Below are 17,530 nucleotides of genomic sequence, written 5' to 3'. Positions count from 1 at the left end.
AAAGGATTTTATATTTGTATTCTCAGATCCTAGGACAATCTCTGGCTTAAAGTAAGTAGTCAATAAATGTCTGCTGATTGACTGAACACATGAGTATCATGTAGATATTTGCATGAAATGTAAGGATTGCCAAGTTCTAGTTCATTCAAGTTTTAGGGCTAGATGAGAGTTTAGGGGGTCATCTATTCTAATCTTCTCATTTTACAAATGAGGAAACAGGTATAGACAGGAAGTGACTAGTGAGTCACAAAGTGATTTAATAAAGCCAAGACTAGCACACCCAAGATCACACTCCTAGGTCAGGCTCTTTTCCACTACGTTGACAATTAGACAAAAACAAAAACTGGCTTTTAGAACATTGAGTTAATTATGACACTGATGAATTAGTTTGTTATCAAGCTGTCATACATTCATGCATTTGCTGCTGGAAAACACCAGCCTGCAGGCCAAATTTACATTACAGAACTGTTTTCTTCACACCTCTTTAAGTTTCACCTCCAAAATCCCTAACTGTTATTGGAATGCCAAGCCAACTGGGAGGTAGAAAATTAATGGGATCTTTTAAGCCTGAATCACTTCCAGACTCCCAACTGGCTATGGTCTGCTTTAAGTCTAGGAATTCTGCAGTTGGTCCTCTAGCTGGCCACAGGGATCTGGTACATTGGACACCTGTCAGATGAACAGTCGGGTCATTTCCCATGAGCCAAGGGAGCAGTGTGATTTGCAAGATAGAGCACATGGCAAAGCACCACAAGGCTATTAACTGCTAAACTACACACGTTTTATGTTAAGCAACAGGAGTTATTAACCAATATGTTCTATCGTTAACAGGCTTCTTTCTTGTCCTCAGGCCAGGACAGGACTGCAGGAATGATTATTTTGTTCAGGTCACTGGAATGATTACTTTGTTCAGGTCACTGTAGTATAGATCATGCTTAAACCTTTGGGGCACAAAGCTTTTCAAAAAGTGACTATTTCTTCATCCTCCTCCTCTCTGTAAATTCCCATTTGCTGCAGTGCTGGGGAAGACTCCAAATCTAAGCTCTATTTATTGGACCTTGGACAAATCACCTCAAAAGGCCAGGAAAGGGTTGGATTAGATGCCTTCTGCAGTCTACTCTGGTACTAAACATAGTCCTATGAATGAAGCAATTAGAATAATTCTATCCCCAAGCAGAATTACCTTCAAAGTCAGAGGGATTGGACAGTTCCTATGATGATATCTTAAATTATCCTTTGATTTTGATAAGAAATAGTAAGGAGATTGTCTAATGATTGCAACCTTTCTTTCACTGGCCTGTGAGGCAATTGGTAGGTCAGTAGATAAGAGTTCTGGGTCTGGAGTCAGGAAAACCTAAGTTCAAATCCAGCCTCATACTTACTATATGACTTTGGGTAAATCATTTAACTTCTGTTTGCCTCAGTTTTCTCAACTGTAAAATGAGAATAATAATAATAGCATCTACCTTAGAAGGTTGTTGTAAAGATCAAATGAGATAATATTTGTAAAAAACACTTAGTACATGGTAGGTACTCTAGAGATATGTATTCCCTTCCTCCCTTACTTGCCCAAGGTCACACAGGTAGGAAGTGTTAAATGTCTGAGAACACATTTGAACTCAGGTCCTCCTGACTTCAGGGTTGGTGCTCTATCTTGAAAAGTCACTTAGACTTAGCTTCCACATTGCTAAAAAGAGGAGAATAGGAGCATCTGCTTTAGATTGCTATTGTGAGGATCAAATGAAGATGTCTATAAAGTACTTTGGAAACCTAAAAGCACAATATAAATGTGAAATATTCTAATTTAAGATAATATCTTTTAAAAGTCATCTCAAAAAAGAAAAAAAAAACACCACCTGTTAATAGTATTGTTGGATCAAAGTTTTTTTTAAAATGGAAGGAACAAGAGAATTCAATTAACCCCTTCAGTTTATAGATGAGAAAATGGGGCTTTAGATATATTACTAGTAAGATCTTTGCTTGTTGAATTTCTAACATCTATGAGTTATTCTTTCCCCATTAACCACAATCTTTTCCTAGTTCTCTCTGATTTCTCTACAAGTTTACCTTTTATACAAAGTCTTTCTTGATCCTTTTCTCCACCTGTCTTGGGTGAGCTTCAGAAATTAGATTCATAGTATTGCTGATGTTCAGATTTCAGTTCTTTCTGTTGTTTATGTTCTTATACTTTCCTTATATTGCTCCATATCATGCTGTCCTTGGTCCCTCAATTTCAGTGGTAACCTAAAGTGCTAGCTAATTCTTTTACCTTCATTGCTATCAGCTTAGTGTGTGCTCCAAAAAGTTTAACTGGCATTGTAAAGTATAAGTCCAATTTGCTTATCAGAGAATTAGCAACTGTTATTTGTTTAATAAATATGTTATATTTCTGAGCCACTTGCACAAGGGGTAAATGCATATTAGTTCAATTTCTTAAGAAGGGACTAACAGGCACTTTTAGAGAAAAGATGTCTGGCGAAGGGGGTCATAATATATGTTTTCAAGTATCTGAAAGACTCATGTGAAAGAGGCAGTTAGGTGGTACACTGTATACAATGCCAGGCCAGGAGTCAAGAACACTCATCTTTATTAGTTCAAATCTGAATTCAGACACATTAGCTGGGAAAATCACTCAATCTTGCTTGCCTCAGTTTCCTCATCTATAAAATAGGTTGGAGAAATAAATGGCAAATCATTCCAGTATTTGCCAAGAAAACACTAGCAGGATCACAAAGGGAGTTAGATATAATTGAGATGACTCAATAACATGTAAAAGAGGAATCAGAACCAAGAGTAATAGATGGAATTTGAAAAGAGGAAAACTTAGGCTTGATATGCAGGAAAATATCTTAATCAGAATTATCCCAAAGTAGAATGGACTGTCTTAGAAAATAGATTCCCCTTCACTGAAAATCTTCAAGCTATGGGTTGAGCTAGATAGCTGTTGAAACCCATTCTAACTCAGAAATTCTCAAATTCTGTGAAATAAATTCTTGAATTCAGTTACAATAATTGAAGTGTCAATTATTGTTTCAAAATAAAATGAATTTGAGTTATATATCTTACTGGACCAACAGTCATATCATCTTGTTGGACTCAATGTATACACATTTTAATTTTGTCTCTAAGCGTGATAAAGCCTTTGAGAAAATATCTTTTTTTTCCCTCCAAATTCAGTCATGCTTTTTCTCCTGTAACAGTAGCAATTGTGTATATGTGTACAATGTGCTCATGATTTACAAAGTGTTTTGCAATTTATTTCACTCAGCAATTAACACCTTCTAAGGAGTTGGGGCAACAGTGATGATACCCATAAGAATCAGAAGTCTTGTCCTCAAGGTCACACAGCTAGACTCTAACCTCCCTGAGGACAGGATCTATTTTCCATCTGTCTTTGTATTCTTAGGACCCAGTAAGGACCTTGTGTACACTACATGCTTAATAAATGTTTGTTGAAGTGAAATAAAGAGCACTTCCAGGGTCCTAATCTGGGTCCCCAGGTTCTAACTTGGTTGTTGTCCACAAATCTCTGCTGCTTCTATCCAGTGCTATGAACCCAATGGAGATTTAATAATGACTGGAAAGTGAAGCCAGACCTAAATCCAGTTACTTCTCTAATTTGATATAAAATTTTTTCTTGTTTCCCACCAACAACTTATCTAATTACATCCTGTTTATCTTTAGCAGACATGAGGTCATCCAAGCCCCAGTGGGGATACTGAAAGAGCTAATAAGAAGCTCTAACTTAGAAGAGTTACTTTTCATTTCAGTTTCTTCTAAGAGGAGCTTTATGTGGGTTTAAAGGACCTGAATTAAAAACATTAACTTCCCAACTTCAGAACCACTTCCTCTGGGTCATGCAAAACTATCCTGAGAGCCTCTCAGTTTCTATAAAGAAAAATAACCTTCTTTATGGCTATATCAGTGTTAACTATGTAGATACCTAAATAGCCCCTCAAAGATTCTCATAGTTGTAGGCAAATTTAGAATTACCTGTGACCTTAGAAGTTATCTTGTCTAACACCTTCATTTTACAGATGAACTGATGCATAGAAATATTAAATGACTCCCCCAAAGTCATGCAAATAATGGCAGGCATGGATTCAAAACAAGATGTTCTGACTCAAACCCAATGTTCTATCTACTATAGCATGCTGCCATAGCCTTCTCTCTACTCCTACTGTTACCATCCTAAGATAGGCCTTCATTTCTACCCACATGAACTACTTCAGTAGCCTCCTAACAGATCTTCCTGCCTCCACTCTACTCTCCTCCTCCAGTCCATCTGTAATATTACTTCTGCTGGACTTATATTCCTTAAGAAGACAGGAAGTATTAGCATCACTAGAATTGAATACTAGGAGAATAAATAAAGATTCTATGATTTCATCAGCAGAAGGAATTACCATATAATCTACGACTTAATGAGCTGCCTTGGATACATAGAGGTTAAGTGATTTGTCCAGAATTACATAGCTAGTAATTTTCAGAGGCAGGATTTGAACTTGGTTTTTATTGATTCTAAATCTGGTACGGTCATGCTGTCTCTTCAGCATTAAAGTAAGCAAAATAAGATGCAAAAATCTGGGAGCCTCCAAGTATCAATAAGTATATTTTAAGTTGAAAATTTTTTGAGAAGGTGGAAAAATCTAAGTTATCATATACAAATGAACTTTCTGTTTCTTTATGCCATACATCTGGATAGGCATACTGAAAAATGTTTTGGCTTAAATTAATAAAAAATTTCCTGTGTAATCACTTAATGTTTGTATCAGTGGAAATGACATTAATTGCTACATTTGCTGTTGCACCCTAAGGACCAGGGGTCATTTCCATCTACTTACAGCTGAAACCTTCCATATGTTTTGTTCTCCCAACTGGAATGTGAGCTCCTTGAGATCAGAGATCATCTTACTTCTTTATTTGTATCCCTGCACTTAGCACAATATTTTGCACATAATAAATGTCTAATAAATGCTTCATTCATTCACTTAAAGTTGTTCTGGGTAAATTTTTGATGTGAGCTTCTAAGACAGTGGAAGATGAATCAAATGTCTTGTTCCATCTTTTCCATCCCTGCCAATGTTTTCTGAGGCTTCCATCTTTTCCATCCCTGCCAATGTTTTCTGAGGCTGAGGGATTTGATAAAAGGATTTTGCTTTTGCTTTAGGCATGGTAATTGCTATTACTTAAGTCGGCTAGGTTTCTAAACTGAAAATACATCTATGCAACTCCATACCTTTTTATCCAGTGTGCAAGAGAAAACACAAAACAGACTAGAGCATATCTAAGCAAAGAAAGTGGATATGGTTCTACAAGACAAAATGAAATTACTTGCTTCCTACCTCATCTCACAGAAATACTGATAATATAGAAAAGACATAAGCTAAGTAAAGAAGTACAACATCCTTCCTACTCAGTGTAGACCCCTTTAAATGACATCTGGCTTAGATTTGTCACTCCCATCAAATATTAAATACATGGTCATTCTACTTCTCAAAATTCTGTTAGTACTTGTTTTATCTTTCATTCTTGAAGATGACCATGACATCAGGGAGGTGATGCAAGTGAATTGGAGTTCAGTAAGGGAGAGTTGTGCAGGGTCACCTGCCTCACTTTCCCCATCAGAGCTATCTGGGTTCAGTGGCAAGATATAGATTAGGATAACAGGCGATGGCCTGGGACCTTGGCCCTTTTAAGCTAAGGTTTTCAAGTGATCTCAGTTTGACTGAGGCCATACCCATTTAGTGATTAAGGACAGGTAGTAATTGAAACAAAGAATCTCCTCATTTACTAGTCCTCTCCTTAAAAAAAAATCTAAATAAAACTGTGTTAATAACCATCTATGACAACATACATTCTCTTCAAAAGCAAAATGTTGGTAATCAGGCTAACAAAGTCATCTTGTAGCATTTAAAAACAAACTCACTTTCATTTGTCTCTTAGAAGTTGAGCCAAATTGGAAGAAGTTTTGCAGTAAGAGTGTTATCTGAATTCTTGGGAACTTGGCCTGAAAGTCTACTTGTAAGAGCTTTTTCACTTAGATCTCTAAATTCTAAAGGTTCTAAGGTTCCCTTTGAATTAATTTTCAAAAAAAAAAAACTTGTAATTTGAAGACTCCATTTTTTTCTTTCAAAGAAAAATGATTCTTTATAGAGAACCTGTAACATACTTAAGATACATGCAAGTAACACATTGAAACTATTTATTACATGGGCCATTTTCATCCTTGAAATTATTTTTTTCCTTATATGGCAGTACCTTACTTTATGATAGTACAAAAACTATGAACATCAAAAGAATAGGATGAAACTATAGTCACATTAAATATATGGAATGCCAAAATTATAAACAGGCATGCTGATAATGCATTTTTTAAAAATTATATTGATTGAATATGGTCCATGCCTATGGCTTCAGAAAAGATAAATGAAAGGATGAAACTGACAATGGTTGAGCACTTAAAAGGAAGAATGAATACATGTTATACAAGTTCTATGACTACTTTGTTCAAAGTATTCAAAGGTAAGCCTTCAGGAATCATTTTGGGTCTTTTTTGCACTTGGAGTCCAGACTTATCCTAGATCTTAACTTCAGTAAGATCTTCTTTCACTGAATAATTTGGTAAATAAGTTTGAAAGAAGAAAAAATTTAAACCTTATACCCTCCCAAGGAGTACACTCCTTTTACTAGATTGGTTTCATTAGTCTTATTTTTTGAGTCCAGCTGTTACTTTAGTATCCCATTACATTTAGCTAAATCTTCCATTGCTGGATTTTTCTTTAGAAGCAATCCTAAATAAAGCACTTTCCTAGGGATTTAAGAAAAGGCAACCAGTCAGCAGAATATTTCAAAGAACTGAAGGGTGAATGAAATACCAGGTCCAAGTTAAAAGGTGGTTTGTCAGTGCTGCAGAATGACTCCCCAATTTTGTTGCCAACCATGAATGACTATTAGAATAGATTCTTTTTCTTTTAAACCCAAGAAAAACTTTATCTTTTTGAGAAAAAAAATCATAGACACATAATTTATTACGTTGGTATTGGGTAAAGCCTCTGCTCAGGGTTTCTAACTGGCAAATACCATGTCTGAGTCCCTCCCTTGTTGCAGCAGGCAACACCCAACACGCAAAGCTGCTGCTGTTCGGGACCCTACGCGGTGCCAACACTTCCCCTTCTCCTAGGGCCTCTTCCACCCACTCTGCAGGGGCTCCCAATTTCTGAGTCAGCCCATTGTTCAGGATGGGCTGGAAGAGAGGAATGGGGAGAGAACCATCAGCACAAACCCACCCTGAGTCTGGTTTCCGCAAAGGGGTGAGGGATAAAACCTCATGTTCTCTCAGACCTTGGGATCGGTTCACCTTCCTGCAATTGTGGGAAAAGATATATTGTCTTTATCTCCTCAGGATGAGGGGAGAGCATGCATTGGAGGGCGGTGGGTAGGGAAGGAGAGGGGGGTCTCTTACCCAGTCTCCCAAAGGGCAGCCTGTTCCTCTCTCCTAACATCAGGTTAAACCTGGGATTGTCTTTCTTCAGCCGCTTCCATTGTCCGGTGGAAAGGAGCAGCTTGGAGACTTCGGCGTAGACGCTGCTGTTCTCGTCGCGCACCACGAAGGTGTACATGATGTCACGGGAGGGCTGCCCCGGCCCCGGTCTCCGCGGCGGCGGCAGCTGCAAGAAGAAGTCTGGCCCGGGCTGGCGACGGCGAAGGATGCGACTCGCAAGCTAATGAAGGGGCCGCCTGGCCGGCTCCGCATCGGACACCTCCCCGGCAGCCGGGCGCCCGGAGTCCGACTCCGGCGACCGTGGGACTGGGCGCGCTCTCCCTAGGACAGCCCCCGCCCCCCGCCTCGGGGCTCCCACCAGAGGCCGCCGGCCTCCTCTTTCTCTGGGCAAAGCGGGGATTCTCCCGGGCAGCAGCGGAGTGCATAGAGCCCAACCTCTCCGGCACTCCCTCCCCACCCTTCAGAGGCGGCCCCGCCTACCTGGTGGGGACCCCAGCGCCCGCAGCCCACCGAGCCCCGAGCTCTGCTCAGCAGCCTTGCCTTCCATGGGCTCTCGGGGCGTCAGCAGCCCCCGGCCAGGCTTCCGCTCACCAGGAGCCGGCTCCTGGGCGTCGGAGGAGGCGGCTGCCTCTGGGGCTCGTTCTCGGTCCAGCCCCAGCCCGGCTATTGCCACTGCCTTTGCAGGGGCTCCTCCTCTTTCATGCTGGCCCCTCCTCCTTCCCCTGTGATTCCGCGCTGAGCTCACGGGTCAAGGAGGAGGAGCCACCCGGACGTCGTCTGGCTTCCTCCACTCCCCACTCCCCCTAATTCTTCTCTCCTTCGCCAGCCCTCCGCTGACTCCCTGACGGTGAGCCTCTCGGGGCCGGGATGGAGATTCCCAGGGAGACTTGCGTGGCTCTGAGTGTTTTGGACTTTAGTGGCAGCTGGAAAATGCAGGAAGAAACATTCGGAAGATGGGCACAGACAGCGTCCGTCTCCGAGATGGAGAGGGAAATTGGGGGCAGATTGTCGAGAAAGGCGGGAGGGAAAGCATCGTCTGCGCCGGTCTCTGTTTTAGTTCTTTTGTCAATCACGTTCTTTTGTTTAAAATGTTCCCCTTACACCCTCAAGACCTCTCTTCTGAGATATATTACTAACCATACTTCTTCCCACAGTCATAGAATAAACAAACAAACAAAAAATCCAGCACCGTTGGATTCATGGAAAGAAAACTTCTGGTACTTCATTACAACTTTTAAAATACTCTGCCCTCCTCCCCCCCAAACTGTAACATTTACAGTAGTTGCCTCAATGAGGACTTTGCATAGAGACTAAGCCTTTATTAGCCAGAGTATCCTATTCTCTGGTTATATATTCAATTTTTTTTATTTAAAGCTTTTTATTTTCCAAACATGCATACATGGTTTTCAACATTCACCCTAGCAGAAATTTGAACGCAAAAATAAATAAATAAACAAACAAACAAATAAATGAATGAATTGATAAATAAATAGATTATCTTCATTTAAAAAAAAAAAAAAACATTCACCCTTGCAAAATCTTGTGTTCCAATTTTTTTCTTCCTTCCCTTTCCCCACCCCCTCCAATAGACAGCAAGTTATGTTAATATATGTTAAACTTGTGCAATTCTTCTCAATGAGGGCTTTAAAGGAAATCTATTTACACTGAATGTAGTGGTAGTGGTTAGAAGGGAAGGGTCTGAGGAGAGAGGGGGGATACAGGTAGAAAAAGACCACAGGGGTGAGTAGTAGGTACACACTGGAATATTAATGATGACTATATATTAGTCATGTGTTGGCTTAGTGCTGGACGTTCCAGAATTTGCACTTCATGCTTCATGTTTATAGAGTATTTTAAGATTTTCAAAGAACTTTGCTTAGAACATCCCTGTGAAGGAAGCAGTGCTAGCAATATTATTCCCATTTTACAGATGAGGAATTGAAGCTTTGAAAGGCTGTGACATGCCTCTAGTTAGTATCTGAAATGGGAAGTGAACTTGATGGGGGTTGAAAGATTCCTTTCTAATTGCCCAACCCATGGCTGACCTTGATTCACAAATCCTGGTCAAAGGCATCCTTTTGAATATCCGGGCCCAGCCTCACTATCAGCTCAGCTTCCCCCCAGCCCTCACCTGATCTGAGCTAACTGAAAAGCCCACCGAGAATTTAGGGGTACCGCCCATCATCTTTTGGGTATAAAAGAGGTGAGCCGGAGCGCCCTCTTGGCAGGAGCCCTCCCAGCCAACACACGGTATCTTTCCAGTCTTGTAAGGGTTCCTGCCCGCGCAGCGGCCACCTCTGGCTCTGGCGTCTTTTTAATTTAACTTTACTTCCAAATTCCTATAATAAACCTTTTATTTATCAATCTAGGTTTTCGGGCCTGTAAATTCATTTTACAGGGGACACTGCGCCTCATGGGATTATCTATGCGCCAAGAAATGGGGTTCCCCCTTTCCTTTCCTTAATTAAACTTACATGTCCAAATGCCAACTATGCTTTTTTTTTCTTGATGATATCCTTAAAAAACAAAAACATTCTTGCTTTTTATTCGCTTACTTCTTTCTTATTCTTAATTCTTATTATTACTATTTTACCTCTTTCCTCTTCCTTTCTGCCTTTGTTCAGCAGGAATAATAATATGCTTTACTAAATCCCTTACATTCTTATATTTCCAGCTCCCTTATCACCTTCCTATTGCTAACCTCCTTTTCTAGGCCAAACTTTCCAGCTCTAGTACCCCTAAATTTCCTGTCGCCTTCAATTTTAAGCATACTGCTCCCCCCCTTTTTTTTTTTTTTTTTTTGCTATATCAGAATCAGAATCTTTTACTTTATTTACAGAACTGTAGTCACCTCCAAACTCACTATCTAAAACTGGCTTCATACCCTTTCCATCATCCCATAGGATTTTTCCTCCAAACTTTTCTTTCTCAAATTCTTACTTCTTTCATTCTAGTTCAATCCCTTATTGATTCTTGCCTAGAGCATTGAAAGTGCCTCTTTTTAAAAGTCTACCAACTTTCCTCTCACCCCTAGAATATTCCCATACACAGAGCAGAATAGAAAAATGAAGGTTCCCGTTTGAAACTACAAATTTCCATTTCATAATGGTTTGGGATTTTAAAAAAGTAGATTCTATACTTTTAAAACTGTCTCCTACTTTTCTTTGCCTCCTTCTGAACTTTCTTATGTTCTTCTCTGGACATTATAATGCCCTCTGCTCATTTTTATTGGTATTGTTAACTCCACTTCCTCTTTATCCAGCTTATAAATCAAGAGATAAAGAAAGGGGGAAAAAAACCAAAACTCTTTATAATGAATAAACAAAGACAAGCAAAACCAATACACAAAGTGGCCAAGTCTAAAACTACACATTTTGGAACATTGTGTTCATTCATCACTTCTATGTCAAATGGTGGTAAATGCTTTATCTTAGGTCATCTGTAGATCTAGTTGGTCAATGCTTTGAATGGAGTTCTTAAGTCTTTCAAAGTTGTTTTTCTTCATATCATTGCTATACTTATATAAATTGTTGTCCTGGTTCTGGTCACTTTTCTCTGTGTCATTTCATATTATCCAGGATTTTCTAAAATCAATCTTTTTCATCATTTCTTACAGCACAATAATACTCTATTTTTACATTCATATATCATAATTTGTTCTGTTATTTCCCAGTTGTCTGAGGCACATCTTTATATTGAATTTCTTTTAGTCCTCTCCTTTCAGAATCAAGATTTGTTTTGTTAGTGATTTTTTTTCCCTGAGGCAATTAAGTAACTTGCTCAGGATCACACAGCTAGTAAGTGTTAAGTATCTGAGATCAAATTTGAAGTCAGGTCTTCCTGACTTCAGGGCTGATACTTCGCCACCTGGCTGCTTCTACTGGTGATTCTTTTAGCCCCTAAATTACCCTTCCTTTAACGCCTTTCTATCCCCATGTTTCAATCCTCTTTGGTCCATTTCAGATAAGAGTGAGATTCATTCTCTCTACCTCTTCCTTTATGTTTGCATATTCTTCTCATATAACCCAATTATGCTTAAATATCAAGTTCTCTTTTATACAAGAGTATTCTTTTTATTTTCCCTTCTCTTTTTTCAAACCTTTATAATAAGAGCAGTTTTGCTTCACTCACCACCTCTGCTTTTTCTTCTTTAACTCCTTCAATACTATTTAAAGATATTGAGATTCTGAAGGGACACTTGTTTCTTTTTCCTTTACTAAAATCCTTCCATTTACTCAAATAAATGTCTCTTTCTTGATTTCTGTTGACTCTCAATGTTTGTATTTCAAAGTTCCTATGCAGCTGTAGTTTTTTCACTAGAAATGCTTGAAAGTGCTCCAGTCCATTAAAGATCCAATTATTGTCCCTGAAGGATGATTTTCAGCTTTGCAGGATAAGTTACTCTGGTTAGGGAATTAATGAAAAAAAAATCAAATGAAGGTGGCCTACCTGTACCTGATCTAAAATTATATTATAAAGCAGCGGTTACCAAAACCATTTGGTATTGACTAAGAAATAGATTAATTGATCAGTGGAATAGATTAGATTCACAGCACAAAATAGTCAATAACTATAGCAATCTAGTGTTTGACAAACCCAAAGATTCCAACTTTTGGGATAAGAATTCATTATTTGACAAAAATTTCTGGTAAAACTGGAAATTAATATGGCAGAAATTGGACACGGACCCACACTTAACACCATACACCAAGATAACATCAAAATGGGTCCATGATTTAAGCATAAAGAACGAGATAATAAATAAATTAGAGGAACATAGGATAGTTTACCTCTCAGACTTGTGGAGGAGGAAGGAATTCATGACCAAAGAAGAACTAGAGATCATTACTGATCACAAAATAGAAGATTTTGACATGTCAAATTAAAAAGCCTTTGTACAAACAAAACTAAAGCAAACAAGATTAGAAGGGAAGCAATAAACTGGGAAAACATTTTTACAGTTAAAGATTCTGATAAAGACCTCATTTCCAAAATATATAGAGAATTGATTCTAATTTATAAGAAATCAAGCCATTCTCCAACTGATAAATGGTCAAAGGATATGAACAGACAATTCTCAGATGAAGAAATTCAAACTATTTCTACTCATATGAAAAGATATTCCAAATCACTGTTGGTCAGAGAAATGCAAATTAAGACAACTCTGAGATACCACTAAACACCTGTCAGATTGGCTAGAATGATAGGGAAAGATAATGTGCAATTTTGGAGGGGATGTGGGAAAACAGGGACACTGATACATTGTTGGTGGAATTGTGAACACATCCAGCCATTCTGGAGAGCAATTTGGAACTATGTTAAAACAAACAAACAAACAAACAAAAACCTGTACATACTCTTTGACCCAGCAGTGCTACTACTGGGCTTATATCCCAAAGAGATACTAATGAAGGGAAAGGGACCTGTATGTGCCAAAATGTTTGTAGCAGTCCTCTTTGTAGTGGCCAGAAACTGGAAGATGAATGGATGTCCATCAATTGGAGAATGGTTGGGTAAATTGCTGTATATGAATGATATGGAATATTATTGTTCTATAAGAAATGATCAGAAGGATGATTTCAGAAAGGCCTGGAGAAACTTACATGAACTGATGCTGAGTGAAATGAGCAGAACCAGGAGATCATTATACACAGCAATAATGATACTGTATGAGGATGTATTCTGATGAAAGTGGATATCTTCAACAAAGAGAAGATCTAATTCAGTTCCAGTTGATCAATGATGGACAGAATCATCTACACCCAGAGAAGGAACACTGGGAAATGATGTGGACTACTTGCATTTTTGTTTTTCTTCCCAGGTTATTTTTACCTTCTGAATCCAATTCTCCCTATGCAACAAGAGAACTATGTGGTTCTGTACACATATATTGTATCTAGAATATATTATAACATATTTAACATGTATAAGACTGCTTGCTTTCTAGGGGAAGAGTGGAGGAAGAGAAGGCAAAAGTCGGAACAGAAGTGAGTACAAGGGATAATGCTTAAAAATGGCCCATATGTACTGTCAATAAAAAGTTATAATAAAAAAAAAAAGAAAAGAAAAAAAGTACTCCTGGTTGAAAGCCTATATAATTTTCCTTTTGGAATATTATATTCCAGAATCTCTTTTTACTTATAGTAGAAGCTACCATGTCTTCTGTGTTACTGATTTCTTGGTACTTGAACTCCTTTCTGTCTGAGTGGGAGTTGAGATAAGAATACTTAAGAGTCTATAGATGTGTTGCATTTATATATAATTTGTATTTATCTCCACATATATTCTATCTCTTCTATCATCAGTAGAATATAAAGTTCCTGAGGGCAGCAATTATTTCATTTTTGTTTTTGGAATTCCAACATCTAATACAATGTTTTGCATATAATAGTCATTTAAAAAATGAAAGTAGAATTAAATGGTATTAAGTTTCTTTTTTTTTTTTTTTATGACTGGTGAACACTCTGACCTATCCTGTCTTCAGACTCTTAGATTTGTTTCTTCATTATTCTTAATCCATTACCATCACTTTATAAACATTCCAGACATATACTTCTAGTTTTTATGTCCTTTTAAGCCTTTTCCCCTTTCAATCCATTCTGGATATACAGACATATTAATCTTCCTAAAACATGAATTTTATTATATCAAAATTTCCCTTCTCCTTTACTCCATTTAAAAACATTACAGTTATCCCTTCTCAATCATGTTCAAATACTTTACTCTGGCTTTCAAGGTCTTCTAGCAACTGCTTCCTACTTATTTTCCACATCTACTCATCCAGAGTTCCTAAATCAAACATTCTCTTCTCTTCCTCATCCTCTTGCTTTCTTTTCTTTTGATTTATTGATTTCTTTTCTTTGATTCTGCAGTTACCTCATAGGCAACAATAGTAAAGTAAAAAGAGCAGTGGGGATCTAAAATCAGAAAGTGTGATCTTGCTATATTACTTGGTATTAATGTGACCTTGAGCACTGGCTCAGGAATCAGAAGATATGGAATCATATCCCACCTTTGAAATTTACTACCTATGTGATGTTAGGGAAGTTAACCTTCCTTAACTTTCCTGTGCTTCAGTTTTTTCACTTGAGAAATGAGAAAATATGGATTAGATGTTCTCTGAAGTCCTTTCCGGCTCTCAATCTACAATACTATGGAATAAAAAATGTGGATTTTTACTTCCTAATCTGTCTAATGAGAGGATTGGACTCTAAGGTCACTTTCAGATATTCTTTGATTATAGAATCATGCGTTTGAAGGTCTTAGAGATTACAGAGTTCAACCTCCACAATTTACAAGTGAGGAAATTGAGATTCATAGAAGTTAAGCACCTTTCCCAGAGTCAGACAACTAAGTATCTTAATGAGGATTTGAACTCAGTTTCCTAACTCCAAGTCCAATATTTTATTCACTGCTTAGGCACTCTCTCTTTTAAGATATTTGGGATCAGAAGAAACCTTAGAGGATCATTTACTCCAATTGTTTCATTTTACAGATAAGGAAATTGAAGCCTTGGCCTAGATTGCACAGATAGTGGTAACCTAGGTCCTCTTTTTTAAAATCCATTGCCTCCTCCAAACTGCTCTCCCTTCTATTAGTTCCCATTCCCTTTGTTTTATCCCCTTCTTTTTCTACTTTCTTCAAGGGTAAAGTAGATTTCTATACCCAACTGAATGTGTATATTATTCCCTCTTTGAGCCAATTCTGATGAAAGGTTCATATTCTCTCCTCCCCACTTTCCTCAATTCCCCCTCTAATGTAAATTTTCTTTCAGACCTCTTGTATCTTGGATAATTTATCCTATCTCATCATCCTTTTCCTCTTCTCCTAATGCATTCTTCTTTCTCATCCATTAATTTTATTTTTTTAGATTATTATACCACCACATTCAACTCATACCTCTGTCATTTGCCTAAATATGTTCCATCTAACTGTGCTGATAATGAAAATGTTGCTTGGACTTATAAATATCATTTTACTATGTAGGAATATAAATAATTAACTACAAATATTTTATGATTTTTCTTTTCTATTTACCTTCTTTATGTTTCTTTTGTATATTCTATTTGAAAAACAAATTATCTATTTAGTTCTGGTCTTTTCATCAGGAATGCTTGAAAATCCTCTATTTTATTGAATATTTGTTTTTTCCCCTGAAGGATTATACTCAGTTTTGCTGAATAGGTTATTCTTGGTTGTGATCTTAGCTCTTTTGCCCTCTGGAATATCATATTCCATGTCATATTCTCCAATCCATTAATGTAGAAACTGCTACATCTTGTGTTATGCTGACTGACTGTAACTCTATGTTATTTGAATTATTTCTTTTTTGGCTGCTTGTAGTATTTATTCTTTGATTTGGAAGTTCTGGAATTTGGCTATAATATTCCTGGCAGCTTTCATTTTGGGGTCTCTTTCAGGAGATGATTGGTGGATTCTTTCAATTTCTATTTTACCCTTTGGTTCTAGATTATCAGATCAGTTTTTCTTGATAATTTTTTGAAAGATGATATCTAGGCTTTTTTTTTTTTTTGGTTCATGATTTTCAGGTAATCTAATAATTCTTAAATTATTTTTCCTGGATCTATTTTCGTTCAGTTATTTTTTTCAACGAGATATTCCACATTTTCTTCTGTTTTTTTTAATTCTTTTGATTTTGTTTGATTTCTTCTTAATGTCTTATAAAATCATTAGCTTCCATTTATCCAATTCAAACTTTTAAGGAATTATTTTCTTCAGTGAGCTTTTATACCTCGTTTTCCAATTGGCCAATTCTACTTTTTTTTTTTTTTTTTTAGATTTTTTTTATTTTTAAAAAATTTTTCTTCAGGAGGATCTTAAACATTTTATTCTGAGTTAAATTTTTTTTAAATTAAAGCTTTTTATTTTCAAAACATATGGATGGATAATTTTTCAACATTGACCCTTGGATAGCCTTGTGCTCCAAATTTTCTCTTTCTTTTCCCCACCCCCTCTCCTAGATGACAAACATTCCAATATATGATACATGTTAAATTCAGTATATGTAAACATTTTTTTTAACAATTATCTTGCTGCACAAGAAAAATCAGATCAAAAAGGAAAGAAAATGAGTAAGAAAACAAAATGTAAGCGAACAACAACAAAGTGAAAATGTTATGTTATGAACCACACTCAGTTCCCATAGTCCTCTCTCTGAATGTAGATGGCTCTCTTCATCATTGGAAGATCATTGAAACTGGCCTGAATCATTTCATTGTTGGAAAGTGTCATGTCCATAAGAATTGATCATTGTATAATCTTCTTGTTGCCATGTACAATGATCTCCTGGTTCTACTCATTTCACTTAGCATTAGTTCATGCAAATCTCTCTAATAAGCTTCTCTAAAATCATCCTGCAGATCATTTCTTATAGAACAATAATATTCCATAATATTCATATACCATAACTTATTCAGCCATTCTCCAATGGGCATCCACCTAGTTTCCAGTTTCTTGCCACTACGAAAAGGGCTGTCACAAACATTTTTGCATGGGTCCCCCTTTTTCTCCTTCAATTTTACTTTTTTATTAAGGAGTTCTCTTCAGTGAATTTTTTATACTGCTTTCCAATTGGCCTATTTTGCTTTTCAAGGCATTTTTCTCTTCATTGTTTTTTTGTGCCTCTTTTACCGTTTGACCTATTCTATTTTTTAAGGTATTTTTTCTTCAATATTTTTTTGGTCTCCTTTGCCAAGCTGCTGACAAATTTTTCATGATTTTTTTGCATCATTCTCATTTGTTTTCCCATTTTTTCTTCTACCTTGCTTACTCAATTTTAAAAATATTTTTTGAGCTCTTCCATGGCCTAAGACCAAATCATATTTTTCTTGGAGGCTTTGGATGCAGGAGTTTTGACTTCGTGTTTTGACTATGTTTTGATTTTTCTTTTCACTACAATAACTTTTTATGGTCAATTTCCCCTCTCTTATTTGCTCATTTTCCAGCCTATTTCTTGACTTTTAACTAACTCTATGTTAAAAAGGGGGTCTGCTTTTTAGGTGGAGA

The 17,530-nt window shown here is 37.2% G+C and overlaps 1 protein-coding gene across 2 annotated transcripts in view; it reads right to left on the bottom strand.

Annotated features, from left to right (window-relative positions):
* The window catches only part of TTL (tubulin tyrosine ligase), a 41,398-nt gene extending 33,162 nt beyond the window's left edge, over positions 1 to 8,236 (bottom strand). For both annotated transcript variants that reach the window (XM_074287695.1, XM_074287696.1), the window contains exon 1: positions 7,466 to 8,236. In XM_074287695.1, the coding sequence (XP_074143796.1) occupies positions 7,466 to 7,622 (157 nt within the window). In that variant the 5' untranslated portion in view covers positions 7,623 to 8,236. The remainder of the gene's footprint in view (positions 1 to 7,465) is intronic.
* Positions 8,237 to 17,530: the final 9,294 nt, after the last annotated feature.

Source organism: Sminthopsis crassicaudata, chromosome 2 (assembly GCF_048593235.1).
Source record: "Sminthopsis crassicaudata isolate SCR6 chromosome 2, ASM4859323v1, whole genome shotgun sequence".
NCBI lineage: Eukaryota > Metazoa > Chordata > Mammalia > Dasyuromorphia > Dasyuridae > Sminthopsis > Sminthopsis crassicaudata.
This window is presented reverse-complemented; position numbering and strand designations above follow the sequence as displayed.